Here is a 15,125-nt window from a genome sequence, read left to right as displayed (position 1 = left end):
ATATCCCTACTACCTTAGTGTGACATTATCTTTCTCTCCCTCAGGGCATATGCCTAGCAGCGAAGTGTGGCATCAGCCATCTCTCACCTCCCTTGTGTGATGTATTTAGAACTATACTAAACCCGGCAGAAATGGGAACTAAGGGTAGACCCCATGCTGGGCCGCTGACATTAATCAAGATGGGAAAGGGCATTCGATTCCTGGAACATCATAAACCTAATCCCTGGATACAACTGTTGATTCTGGAATTTGGAGAGAGTGGTGATGGGCAAAATAAGATCTTGCAACTATTCAATGTGTACATGAACCCAAAAAAATCAAGGAACGGCTATTTATGTCGAGCGTCACCAGTCTGATCGACACTATGCGGTGTGAATGGCATAACGTACATACTATATTGTGTGGGGATTTGAACATGAAGTGTCTGTTAAATGAACATGCAACTTTAGAAAGACAGAGTGTATTAAAGAACGAAAGAGCGAGTAGATGGCTTGTTGAGATGGAGCTAACAAGGGGGGTCCTGGGAGACTCTGCCAGACATGAGCCCTGGTTACAAGAGCCTTACCCAGAGTCTTCAGCTCACTATCTTTCACAGAGGAGACATATCCTAAACATATCAGTCTTTGTCCTGCCCTGGGGCAGTCCAGCACCGAAATGCTAGGCAATTCTCCTCTGAACAAGAGTACCAACAGCAACACCAGACACGTGTTTCGGTCTGATTGAACCTCATCAGTAGGGTATAGCTGTGTCTCTCTAAGAATAGTGAGCAAGGGGTCCACGTCTGGATTCCCCTAGTAACTGAGGGTGAGACCCAAAGTTACTTGAAATATGCAAATAACAAGGAGGGTCCTGGGAGACTCTCTGCCAGACATGAGTCCTGGTTACACAAGCCTTACCCAGAGTCTTTCCCCTTCTGTAATGGCTTGGCAGGCAAAGAACGATGGTCTGGAGGGTTGCCCAGAGCAATGCCAGTGGTTAGGATTCATTCAAAACCTTCCAGCCATCACCTCTTTTTGTTTTTGCTATGTCACCCCGAGTGGGACGGGTATGCCCAGACGTGGGTCCCGTGCCTGCTGGGCCTAGAGACCCAAGCTACTCCTCACTGATGAGGCCCAACAAGGCCGAAACTTGTTTGGGGATGCTTGTGGTCTCGTGCAGAAGGGATGTGACCTAGCAGTTCGGGCTGGACTGCCCCTTTTGGGGTGGTGCCAAGCCTGATTTGCATATGGTCTTTCCGCCTCTGTAATGGCTTGGCAGGCGAAGAACGATGGTCTGGAGGGTTGCCCAGAGCAATGCCAGTGGTTAAGATTCATTCAAAACCTTCCAGCCATCACCTCTTTGTTTTTGCTATTGTTGAGATGGAGGCCAGACAAAGGGTGATATTCCTGTCAATTCCACATGGCATGGTAATGGATTCAAGAATATCCTTGACTCCTTTTTTGCTTCCCCGAATGTTCAGCAGGAGGTAACTTCACTAACCATTATCAAATGCCCACGAGCGATCATTCTTTACTTTCGCTATGACTAAAGAAAATTTCTTCAGCGTAAATGTAAAATTGTCAATCTCGCAGGGCAGCAACCAAGTGGTTATGGACACAAAGGAAGTGCTAGACCTTGCCAGGCAGTGGCGCAGAGGCCAGGCAGGAGAAGTGGAAAACCTGGACTTCGTCCCTTTTCTGGCACGCTTGTGGTCAAACAAGGCGGTTGTAAAAAACAAGATTACGCTCACATCTCCCACAAATGCCTTAACAATGCTGCCCCTCAATACCTGAAAGACAAAATCATCCCAAAAACTACCTCCAGACCCACTAGATCAGCTAACTCCTGCTGCATCATTACACCTCGCTTTAATCTGATGAGAGCCCGAGGCACTAGCTTCCCGGAACAAGCGGCCATAGCTTGGAATGCCCTCCCTCTCAATTTACGAACCGACCAAACCTTCCACAGCTTTAGATCTAACACCAAAAAATGGCTCCTTACAAATTATGCCCCTGCCGCATCTGCCGGTGCACGGTAAGCCCGCCACTCCATGATTATTTACCTGCACCCTTTACTCTTCCTGCTGTCCATTCTAATGTTGTATTTGTTTCTTATGATTATCATATACCAACAAATGTATACTCTGTAAGCATTGTCCTGCCTCCCATTATGAGGTTCCGTTCTATGCACCCTACTGTTATATATTCATGTTCCCTTGCCTTGCCTTGATTTGTCCATGTATTCACGTTTTCTAAGCTGTCTTGTATTGCGCCCAGATACCCCAGGGTGTGGCGCGCTCTATAAATAATAAACAAACAAACAAATATAGCTACAACAAAGAGCTGGTAGACGCTAGGAAGTGATATAGACATGATTTAAGAGCGCTAGAGAGACTTCAGGGCTCATCGAGGGGGTTAAAATTAAGGCAACGATCGCAGCAGTACAAAAACTGGAGATTGGCATTTACACAAAGGAGATCACAGTTTGAAGCTGAACTTATGCTGAAAACTTTAAGTAACTAGGCAAAAAAAACTCTTGTCTAACTTGGGAATTAATTAATTCCCTAGGGTGCCCCAAAGAAGCATTACATATATCAGCGGTGCCAGAAGATAGTTGGGTAGATAACTTTTCTAAACTGTTTGCTACCACCACCCACTGTGAAAAAGAAAGAGCTGGTGAGGAGGGTGAGCCATGGTCCTGGAAATTTAGAAAAAGCGATATTTTGGGTCTCATTCAGAAACTGAGCACCTCCAGAGCTCCTGGTCCAGATGGGCTGACCAATAGCATCCTAAAACAGAATCCTGAACAATGGGCAGATTTGGCCTAGGGCTTGTTCCAACAAGTAATGAAAACTAGGAAAGTTCTGCTATCATGGAAAAAGGCCGTCATTGTGCCCATCTTTAAGAAAGGCGATAGATCGAATCCAAAGAATTGTCAACCTATCACCCCCTTCTCGACATTTTGGGAAACTCTTTGCTTCACTAATCCAGGGCCATCTGACGTGCTGGGCAAACGAGGTGGAAATCTTGGACCCGCGACAAACAGGGTTCGTCAAGGGGGTTGGACCATCTGTTAACCTCTTCCTGATGAATATCCTGAAAATGCAGGCAAACAAGGGGGAAACAAAAATCTGTCTTGTTAGATCTTGAACAGGCACTCGATGGAATCAATAGTGAGTGACTATGGAGAAAACTGGAGGGGTTTGGATGCCTCGCCCACCTAGTACAAGCAATTCGGGCGTTGTACTCGGGAACCTCTATGCAGGTACGTATGAATGCGATGGGGGTGGGGGTTGACTAGGGAACTCAAGACACATCAGGCCCTCAAGCAGGGATGCCCATTAGCTCCCATTTTGTTCAATTTGTACATCTTGGATTTGGCAGCACACCAAATACATGTTAGGGCTTTCCTGCCAAAAATCAACAGAGTACCAATACCCTGGGTTCTGTACTCAGACGATCTGAATCTGATAGATAAAACCCATATAGGGCTCCAGAGAAGGCCTGCATCTCTGGAGTCCTATATCAGGATCAACGATCTGCACATCAATGCTAAAAAATCAAAAGTAATGATATTGAATGCATGTGGAGGAACCAGGCAATTTATTTGGCACATAGGGAAAGAACGTCTTGAAAGAATCGAGAATATCATATACCTGGGAGTAAGTATAAATCAGAGCACAGTGGAAGCACCGTGGGTTACGAATGTGAGAATAGGCATAAGGCGTAAATCCTAGATGCGCCCTTCTAAATCACCCGTCAACTAGTAGATATCCTTCTTAAACCGACACTGTTTGTTCACTGCAGTGAACCGCATATAGGGAGACGGACACCAAAGAGAGCCACCGATAAAACCCAACTATATAACCCCCAACCACCTCCCCTACACCTCTCACGACAGCGACTGAACGAGTCGGCAACTTCAGCCGGAAATACCACCTACAGACAGAGACCTAACTGTTAGCAGACAGCCCTGTGCACTCGTTATTACACCACAAGACAACCAAACCAAAGCAGAACCAATTGGACATCAGCAAACAAATAAAGACTAAACAACTCTCTATTTTATAATGCCGCGCAAACGACCCATTCCGAGGGTAAGAAAAATAGAAGAAAGAACAAACACTCCGGAACAACAACAAAGAACCTCAACTACAGAACGCACCCCCGCAGTCCGGAACAAGAAGCGAACCAACACTGAGAGAAGAGCCAAATTCCTCTACTTAACTCCTTACCTCCAGAGCAAACCAACCCAACGCTAGAAGCAGCAACATCAAACTACCCAACACAAACGCGCAGAAGAAGAAGGAACAACACATGAAACAACAAACACACGACTGATGCGATAACACCTTAAATAACCAAAGCAAGAAGAAGTTCCAATCGACAAACACAACTCATGGAAGACGAACCCAATGGAGACAAAAACCCAAGACAAAACCTAGAAGAACTCTTCGAAGACGCTGAAACCCCAAAACGTACACCTCAACAAGAGATCGACCAGGAAGGAAACCCCAACACCGATCAGAAGACGACTCCACAAGAAAGTCCAAACCAAACAACACCTCCAAACTCCACTGCAATCTTATAAATGCAAGATCCATGTCAAAACACTCAACAGAGATCTTCGACCTACTCGATGACAACGGCATTGACATCCTGTTCATCACAGAAACATGGCTGGACGACAACTACAAAATCACACTCCAAAACTGTCTTCCAACCAACTTACCAACTTCAAATGCCTTCAAATAAACTGGAAAAACAAAAAAGGAGGAGGCATCGCAATAGCATTCAAAGGACACCTGAAAATAAAAACAGACAAACCGCTCAACATCCTCAACTGCGAAACCATGGTAATACACCTAACAGCAAGCCCAAAAACCAACGTCACATACATCCTGATGTGCAACCTTCGTCGACAACTTCATAGAAGCACTCACCTAATCATCCTGGGGGACTTCAACATCTGGCTTGAAGGCAGTCACGCCAACTCCCAAAACTCACTGATTGAACAACTCACTACCATGAAACTATGACAACTAGTCAAATGGGCAACACACTCGGCAGGACACACCCTCGACACAATTTTTGCCAAGGAAAAACTCATCACCACGGCACCGCCGATACAAATACTGTGGAGCGACCATCTCATCATCCCATTCGTGATCACTCTGCCTACTCAAGTCTGCATCCAACCTCCTAAACTCACAACCACCACAAAAAGAAACTGGAAACACATCAAAAAAAGCAACCTATTCGAACAACTGGAGTCAAGCAAACTCTCAACTACAGAACTAGAGCTAGCTGACCTAGACGGGAAAGCGGAGCTACTGCACAAATGGATTGCAGACACAATTGACAAGATCGCCCCAGAAAAACCATTCACCCCATCAAAAAAAGAGCAATGGCAAAATGGTTCACCCCACTATTAAGCACCATGAAAAAGGAAAACAAAAAGATGGAACTGGAATGGAGGAAAGAATACAACACAGACAACAAAACACTCTTCCAGAGACAAATCCGTGCATACAAGAAGGAAATTCAAAAGTCGAATAGAAGGCATTACGATGACGGAATCACCAATGCCACCAACACACAAAAAGAAATGTTCAACATCATTAAAGAGTTGAGAAACCCACCAGGCTATGACAACACTCCAAACCCCTCAGAGAAACTATGCAATGGCTTGGCAGACCACTTCAAGAAAAAAATCAATGACATCTGACAAACCATACAAAACATACCAAACAACTGCAACATACTACCAAGCGAACCTGTCACAGAACCTCAGCACAAACTCAAAAACTTCCCTGAAATATCAGCAGAGGCGTTCGCAATGCTGGTAAAACACAGCAAGAAAGCTGGATCACCCATGGATCCCTGTCCCCTGGACATCTACAAATCGATCCTTGCACAAGGAAGGCCAGCAGAATACTACAGAAACCTTCTGAACCTATCACTAGCAACAGGAACTGTACCGAGGACCTTCAAATCAGCATATATCAAACCACTTCTGAAAAACACAAGTGGCGACGCAGAAGACCTCTCCAACTACAGGCCGATTTCAAACATTCCCTACCCAGGCAAAACTCCTAGAAACCTACGTATATAAACTAACCCAAGAACACCCTTGAACTGTGATCACTTGTCTGTTTTACTGTTTGATACCATGCCTTCCTTACAGCGCGCAGCCCCCACTTGCGATATAATGTTGCTATTTCAAGTTTTTAACACACACCAGTCTTTCGGGTCGCTTTGCCAACTCACCGGCTGTGTGCTTCTCTTGGTTTTCACGATTCAACATTCACGAGTCAAGTTTAGTACCATAGGCTCGACCTCGCCTCTCCAACTCTGCCGTTCACCCGGGAGGGTCGCTGGCGTCCTTGGAACACAATGCAATCTTCACTTGTGGGATCTGGCCTTCTCCACGTGTCTTTCGTAGCCTTTTGGAGACAACAACCTCCAGTAAAGAACTCTGGGGTTTTCCGACCCACGGCTCCTATCCCTTGGTCCGTCGTTCTGCTCCAATAGGTTTGCCTTTGTCCCGGAAGCCCTGCTCGTACTAGTGTTCTGCCTTGCTGAGAGTGTGTCTTTGGGTTCTGCCTTTTATTCGTGTGAGGAGAGCGAATTGAAATCGGGTGTATGCACTTAGAGTCAAGTGACTGACTTTGCCAGACCCGATTAGCGGGACATGTCCAGCAAGATGTGTGTAAGTGAATGTTGTTACTCTCAGTCACCCTCTTCCTCAGCCCAGTGTTTGTGTAAAAAGTGTGGGGGGGTTGGGACCTTGGAGCATCCTAAAACATAGGATGGGTTGGATAAACAAAAAAGGGGGGAATATTGCATCTCACCATCAGCAGCCTCACCCAGGTGATCCTCCCGCACTGGTCCACCCCCAGGGTCTGGATCCAAAGGTGATGACCATGGCCTGGCTACCTGAGAGAGAGATCCCCGTGGACTAACGGGTGAGACACCCTCTGGTTTCTCACACCACCTTACTTCTTGCCATCATGGCCAACCTGTCTTTGGTAAGGTACGTCTCCTGCAACAGTGCAGTCCCTTCACCCAGCCTACGCAGATATGAATGTACCCTAATCCATTTTATATAACCATTGAACCCTCAGACATTCCACACAAGGGAAATGTATGCTACACTTTTCGTATGGACTACATTTCCGCTTCAACATTTCGCCTGCCACTTTAATACCTGATGCAGGCCCTTACCCTTATTCCATAACGTCTGATTGTGTGGTTTCCAAGGGTTCACATGGCCAGCACCTGGAGTCTTGTGAGGTCCGTCCCCAGCCCAGGGTAAATTGCAATCCATGTGGTCTTGTTGGTGTGGTGGGCTTGCTGCTTCTCTGCAATGCTGGATGATGTCGCGTTGTGGTGCTGGTTCACTGTCTGCCAGAATGGCTGCCTTTTGGATTTTGCAATTGTTGGGCTCTGGTACTCGTTTTCCTGGCTGCCCAAAAGGGATTCTGGGAGTTGTGGTTCTGAAACAAAAAAGCAAGAACAGTGGCCAGTAACTGTTTGGGGAAGCATTGGGACACAAAGAGTGGTATCAAGGTTGATGTTTTGGCACATGGGGGAGAATTTTCTGGTACTGGGGACCCCCCAATTGCACTTCACCTGGTGGGGTAGGACTAGTACTGACTTTTGTTTTACTACGCTTCCCTCCGCTGGTTGAGAAGGGTCTCCCCCTCTAATCCCATTTGACAGGGTCATGACCCTGACCCTTTCACGGGGGGCGTAGGCACATCCATGTGCCCTCCACTGGAAGTGACTGGGTCCATGATATAGGCTTCAAATGTGGTGTTTTTTCTAATTAAATACAATTTTTTCAAAGACGTTTTTGTAAAATGAGCAAGGAACCGTTGGGTTTTAAGGCCTGCAGCAAGTGCCAGAGGACTGTGACCATAACTGACGCACATTTTCACTGCTAGTGTTGCCTGGATGCTCTACCTGAGAGTAAAGACTGTGAGCCCTGCCGAGGGATGACTTTGAAAGCCAGGCATTCCAGAGAACACTGGCTCCTTCATGTTCGGGAGAGGGAAAATGAGACCAGCATGCTGCCTGAGGGCTGCAGTGACTCTTTGAAACTGAACTGGAGTGGGTGCGATCAGCGCACTCACTGGGGAAGGCTCCACAAGCAGAGACGTGGAGCCTCCCTCCCCCTATCTCATTGATCACCCAGCAACTGATTATTTTGTGATGCATACTGCCAACTGTGCAATTAGGGGCACTATATATACATAAGCAATGGGATCCTGGATACATCAATGCGAGTCATTTTATTTTCTGCTCTTTTGCACTTAGCACAGTATTGGTTGCCACCCAAATATGGGTGTGTTTTGAAATGTGTCTACATACCAGAAAAAAGTCACTCAACATTTAAAAAATACTATTAATTATATTTTTCCAATTTTTTATGTTCACTTATATTCTACTGACTAATTGGATTTTGCAGGTTGTAGAGAAATGTGTTTTTCTGCACTTCAAGGTTTCCTCATAATTGCCTGAAACTTTCTAGTATTAACCTTTTCAGTTGTACAGGCGGTTTTATCTGTGTGTGAATCATTACTTGATTAACTCTTTATTACTTTAAGGCTCATCACAACCTTATGGATCCTAATCTATGGGCCTAGCTGAATTTGCATCCTCAAAGCAAAATGTTCTATTCAGTTAGAATAGGCTTCAATATGGGCATCTTACTCAACGCAGGCTGACAATTCCAGCCTGAAACCATATGTAACATTTCTCAAAAAGGGTCTTGGAGGATAGCTCATGAACAACACATTTTTGTTGGAAGCAAGACAACACAGAGCAACATATGTTCGAATCCCGGTCACATGCTTAGAGACTGGTCTCTGGTATTAAGCGTGTTATAAAAGATGAAGTAATTACTTTACTAATTGCAACTATTTTGTTGATTTTTTTTTTTAAGGCTGGTGTTTCAAAGTTAAACGAAGCCAAAGCACTTGTAGATGAATTAAAAAGTAAAGCGGGAGAACAAAGCATTTTGCTGAAAACGAAGCAGGCAGAAGCTGATGCTGCTCTTCAGGAGATTACCGTGTCCATGCAGGTGATGAATTGAATTGTAACAAAAAGTATTTGTTTAGGTGCTTTTTAAGGCAGTTTAAGACTTTTCATGCAAGCATGCAAGAGCCACTGGTAAGTTTCGTGCATAGTTGGCTGATTAGCTTCCTTCCCTGAACAATTGTGCCTGCTGGGATAGAAAAATTGGTAAAGCCTTGTGAGTTGAAAAACATTGGATGACGAGACTGTATTTGAGCATCTGACTGTTGGCAAGTAGGAGGGGAGCTAAAGTGTGCGTGTGGCAAGTTGTTTGGAAAGTACTATGCTGCTTGTCAAATGACTGAGCAGAAGTGGTTGGTCTCCATTCCTTTAACGCATTTTCAGAGGGTCTGTTCGAGTCTCATGTGTTTGGAGTGTGTGTGTTCCCCCACAAATCTTTTATGTTAGGTGGGGCAAATGACAAGTACATATGGGGCAAATGACAAGTACATACCAGCAAGCCGACCACAAGTGTTCAAATAGAAAGCGTCTGTAGAATGAATACAGAAATTAATCTACTTACATGATTGGAAAGTTTGGTTTGTGCTCATTCGAAGACAAACATAATATAAAAAACATAAGGCATATTATATTGTTGCATGTCCACAGGTATAACGTTGGGTACTTTGTTGCACATTCTACAAGAGGTAATTACACTCATGGTAGATCTTCCGGAAAAGGAATTTGTTATCCAGCATGATGTTGTTTATGACCTGCTGTCACATTGGCTACAAAAAACGAATCCTATTAATTCTGTTACATAACATGGGGATTTCTGAAAACCTGGCTGATTTTTTTCCCCATTTGTGCATTTGGTGATCTTATTTCAACATCCCTATGACACAGTATAGACCCTTCCTATTGAACCCTTTAGTGCATAAAGGATGTACCATAGTTGATTACACCACCATGTTTTCTTGCATTTTCTTTGCTTTTCTGGAAGATATGTTTACTTTCTATATGAAGAGCATATTATGTGGATACTTCATGTGCATAGCTCCCAATTTGAAACAGTTTCATTCAAAAAAGGTTTGATATTTTAGATGTAATGCGAAATTGAATTTGATACAAAAATCCAAATTAATACAATTGATGCACTTACACTGTCTTGACAATGTAATTTAATTATAGTTTGATTGTGAGATCAATTAATCCTGATGTAAATGTCCTCAATAGAGAATCCTCACGATGAAATATGTATCTGTAAATGTCTCCTTGTAAGTATTCTCTACTGGAAATCTAAAAACTTAAATTGTAAACTGTGGAGGACCAGGAGGAGGACGCAAATGCTGAGAGGACATTTGTACCAAATATTTATTTAAAGAAAGAAAGCCTATCTTTCCCTATTGCTACTTTGTGTTCCCTACCTATTGTACTAAGGTGCTCCTCAATCGGAGTAAATGTCCAAAAAAGTCTGTTCATTGTCCACATATAACCTAACTGACCCTACCACTATTATAATTAAGTATGGTCAGGAGAATGACATCCTTCTCCTGATAGTCCTGATGGACCCTACTTAGATAGTCTCTTGTTACCTTCTGTATTAGGCTATGCAGTTCTTTTAGGGGATTAGTAGTTTTCCTTTTCTCTTCCTTAGAGTTTATTTTGGTTCTGTTCAAGTTTGTTCTCTACTTCTTACAGGGCTTGAGACCCTCTTGTTTATTGCTCTCCTCTCTGGTTCAACTCCCAATTATAGTTCACCTCTGGCCAAGGTACTCTTTCATGTATAAGACTGGTTCTTGTGACTTCACGTGTCCTTACTCCCCAAATGTCTCTTTTCTCGTCCTTCTCTTTCTGATATAGGTTATCCTTCCCCCTTCCCCAGGGTATTGAGATATTCGTCCACTCATGTTAAATTCCTTTACCGTTACTACTGGGACATGTTTCGTTCAATTTATAACAAGTCCATCTTGAATATTCAGTGCTTGCATTCCCTGTATTGCCTTCTGTCTCCAGGGATAACGTCTGCAGGACGTTGGACTCTCAGCCCCTTGCTTGCTCACTGGCTCACTCTCTGTGGCATCTGCTTGGGGTGCATCCTGCTCTCAAACTTCCGGATGTTACGAGTACCGGAACTCAAGTTGGGAGCTGCATGCTCCCGCGGCTGGTATCAGCATTGTTGTACGGGCAGGTTGGCCACCACGATTGCTATGTGGTCATGCCAACACTGGACTTTCTTCTCTATCTTCCTTGGAGTTCTTCCTTTCTTGTTTGCTGGTCTCTCAACGGTTCGCGCTCCGCATCGGATCAGCTCTGCATTACGAGGGCTTCGCATACTCCGACCACCTGCCTCATTCTGCTCTTCTGCATACAGGGAGTGTCCCCCGTGTCTCTCGGCTCTCACACTGCCTTCTTACACTGCTTTTCTGGCTTGTCATCCCATTTCAGTCTCCTCGCTGAGTCCATTGGAGGCTTGGATTTAAAGGGATAGCCTCAGTTTCTTGGTGATGTATGTATCTATACAAATGTATTGAGTGCAGCCAAGGCCAGAAGGCATCTTTGCACTAAACAGCCATAATTAAGACAAGCCATACATATTGCACCCCTCCTCAGAACAGAAAAGTCCTGAGGGCTTTCCAGAAACAGAAATCTCCTGCAAATGTGCTGGTAAGAGTTTCATAATATCAGAGTCAAAACCGAGAAGGAACGACTCCCTGCTCAGGTTTTACAAAAACGCCAGACTTGAAACATATTATCAGAGGCTGAGCGCAAGGGGCGAGAAGGCGTATAACAGCTGAGTTTTGACTGGAGAAAGATGGCCCCAGTCAGAAAAAAGGGCAGATGTGCAATGCACAATGCCTTAAACTTTATACGGCTTCTCACAAACACCCAATGAAGTCTAACCAGTAAAAGCGAGGCAGAAGACGGTCTCAGCGCATTCAATGCCGATCGTGCTGCCAAATTTTGCAGTATCTGAAGCCGTTGGATCAGAAAATCTGGTTGCCCCAGATAGATACCATTGCATTTGTTTTCAGATAAATTCACTTGATCCTCTTTAAACTTGTAACATCCTTATGTATAAAATAAAGTCCATATAAGACATCACTTGTTGGGCCTCAGAGAATTCCTCACACACAGAAATGGGAATCCTTGGCCCCAAAGGGGGAGTCTCTCATGGTGAGGTCCCAATGCTTCGACCCTGAGGGAGGGTGTTGCGGAGCAGGCTCGCCTCACCAGTGGGGGACGGCTGCCCCCAAGGGGAGAAGGAACAAATTCCCTCAATTCGTCACAAAACCCTTGAAGTATTCAAAACTTTAATCTGAAAATGTCCTCAAACATTCTCATATTCCTCTTAAAATGTGCTGGTTTTGTTTTGGCAGTGTGAGTGATCAGAGTGTCTTGTTCAATGCGGTGAAATGTGTCACATGGTTTGGGATTTGAGCGACTGTGGAGGGGAGGACCTTGTCTGATGTTTATTTTGGAGTTGAAGGAGTCCATTGGGTAGTTGCATACTGAGGTGCAGGGGGACATGCTAAAGGAGGATGGTGCGTTTTAGAGTGACTTGATGGTAGGTTTGAGAATAACTTGATGATGGTAAAAAGTTTGTGTGTGATTGGCTGTGGATTGGAACTCTTTGTGGTAGTGGTCACCTTTTGTCGGTGTGTATGACATATTGTATTTGGAGCGGCAGTCTTTGAGGGGTGTCCTGGCGGAATGCCATGGATTATTTTGCCACGCTCTTTCTAGGCATCTCCTTTCCTGTTCATTGACATAGGGGGAATTGTTGAACCATGGCTTGTGGTGGTGTTTGTGGGGTTTCTGTGTTTTGATGGGTGGGCTATTTAATTGAATTCCTGGGTGATTGCAGTGCTGTAATTGTTGAGGAGTAAGGCGGGGATGAGTGTGCAGCACTGTGATACGAATGGTGCGAGAGCTGTCTCTGATTTGTCTGATGTGCCTGGCTAGGGAGCGGGATGTGTGTGTCGGGTGAGAGGATATTCTTGGGGAGAGTGAGCTTGAAGGGGTTGAAAAAGTGGTCTGAATAGAATACCAGATTCGATTTTGCACAGAAACTGAATGTGTGAAATCAGAAAATCAAGGGTGTTGCCAGCTATGTGTGTGGGTTGGTTGAAGTGTACGGTGAGAAACGCTATGTCGATATGATGACGTTTCATGTATAAAAGCACCTTACGTGCCTTAGCTGGGCAGTTCAAACCTCTGATGTTCCATGTCATACATTTCAGCCCCTTAGCCATACCAGTGCAAATCCCCCATTTAAATCCATAAGCTTATCATTATACTCATCTTTATCACATCAGCTACAAAACAAATCTGCAACCCCAACCAGTCCCTCTCTAGACATCCCCTGCGCCACTGCTGCGTTCAGGAAAAAGATCCCAATATACCAGATGAGGGTGATTTCCTCCCCCCCCCCAAACCACTGCCCCCTCAAGAATGTACCCAACAACACCCTCCCCCCCCCACACTGGCTACCTGAACCTGCCAATTATCTCCATTCTCCATCGCCCAAAAAACATTTGCGGTCATAAGCTTCTGCACAAGGGCAGTGCCAGCAGCCAGCCACCACCTGCGCTCGCCTTTTGGATAGCGAGATCTCTATCCTTATAGTTCAGCATTTAGGCTATGATTGGTCGGGCTCGTGCACCAGAAGTCGTTTTTTTGCCACTGGGAATTCCATGCGCCCTCGCCACTATAAACACGGCAGAGAAACCCCCACTTAACAATACTTCACCTAAAATCAATTCCTCCAAAGGTACCATGTACCACTGTTCCACGGATTCAGGGATACCTGTAGATTGTTTCTTCTGGAGCACGATTCAAGATCGCTTGCTTATCAGCCAGCTCCTTCAGAGCCCTCTTGAATAAGCTCTTGCTATGTGGCCGAAGATTCATCGTCTACCGTGGAGACCCTTCCTTTAACCTCATGTAATGTCTCTCTCCATGTTTGTACAGGCGTACCTGTATGTGGTCTACTTTGACCAAGAAAATGGAGAACTCATAGAGCATGCATCCTCCCGTCCCCTGCACACCTGTTGGTACTGGCAATTATGTCCAGTCAGTATTAGTATAACTCTTTCATTTGGTACAATCAGTGTTTGCTGATCTCATTAGTTATCACTTTCATAACTTCATTCACATAACCATTTAAGAAAAAGATACTCATAGATATATTTCATATCATATGTATTAGTCTCATACATATATTTTGTACCATTTAGGTACTTTGACAATCAATTTGCAAAAGAATTTCACAGAAGGTTCAACAATTCAACAATTCAAAATTCAACAAAATTAAAAAAAACAATCAAAAAAGCTCAACGCGTTTCGAGAGATTATCTCTCTTCTTCAGGAGCAATATGATTTAAGTCTTTCAATGAATAAAGTAATCTGAGTTCATCTGTGATGTAGTCTTCAAGAGTTGTCCATTCATAAACTTAGTGCTAACATTTAACCTCTCAATAATGTATGTTCGCCATGTGGAGTGATGGTTACTCAGATGCCATAAATAGGGCCCTGCAATTGATATAAATAACATCATGTTATTTCAATAGCTCTAGCGGTTGCTAATCAGATTGCTACACTCTATAGGTCTACATAATATGCTCTGACCATTTACCTGTGGCGTATTTGAGTAGTGTCCGGTGTGGTCTACTTTGCACAGCAGGTATCAATTTTACCAGCCAACGATTGTATACTGGCCTACAGTTGGTTGATCATTGCTTTGATATCGTTGGCTGCTCAATTTGCATCCACAGGTACGGACTGAGCACTCACACCTGGAGAATCTTTCATCACTTTATGGCTTTTAGTCTGAGGGGTGTTTCCCTACTTTCCCCGCATAAACAAGTATGCACTACCTGCTGCAATCACCAACTTGAAACAATGTAGTACTGCCACCAATCTCCAAAGACCCTCCACTCTGTTGGACGCCCACTACCAGAACTTACATCACCAGTGCTGTCTCGTCAAGCACGCTGTATATTACCTTTATATTTTCTATGTCTTTGACATCATTTTACTATTTCTTTTGCACATTCCTATTTTGTATCATACCACTGTTTTCCCATGTATTGTATCTAAGAAACTATATAGTCCTTTCTTGCA

General features: G+C 44.3%; 1 protein-coding gene across 3 annotated transcripts in view; it reads left to right on the top strand.

Annotated features, from left to right (window-relative positions):
• The window catches only part of DYNC2H1 (dynein cytoplasmic 2 heavy chain 1), a 3,314,293-nt gene that overhangs the window by 1,991,070 nt on the left and 1,308,098 nt on the right, over positions 1-15,125 (top strand). For all 3 annotated transcript variants that reach the window (XM_069639013.1, XM_069639012.1, XM_069639011.1), the window contains exon 55: positions 8,929-9,066. In XM_069639013.1, the coding sequence (XP_069495114.1) occupies positions 8,929-9,066 (138 nt within the window). The remainder of the gene's footprint in view (positions 1-8,928; positions 9,067-15,125) is intronic.

This window comes from Ambystoma mexicanum, chromosome 7q, assembly GCF_040938575.1.
Source record: "Ambystoma mexicanum isolate Mex_15411 chromosome 7q, UKY_AmexF1_1, whole genome shotgun sequence".
NCBI lineage: Eukaryota > Metazoa > Chordata > Amphibia > Caudata > Ambystomatidae > Ambystoma > Ambystoma mexicanum.
This window is presented reverse-complemented; position numbering and strand designations above follow the sequence as displayed.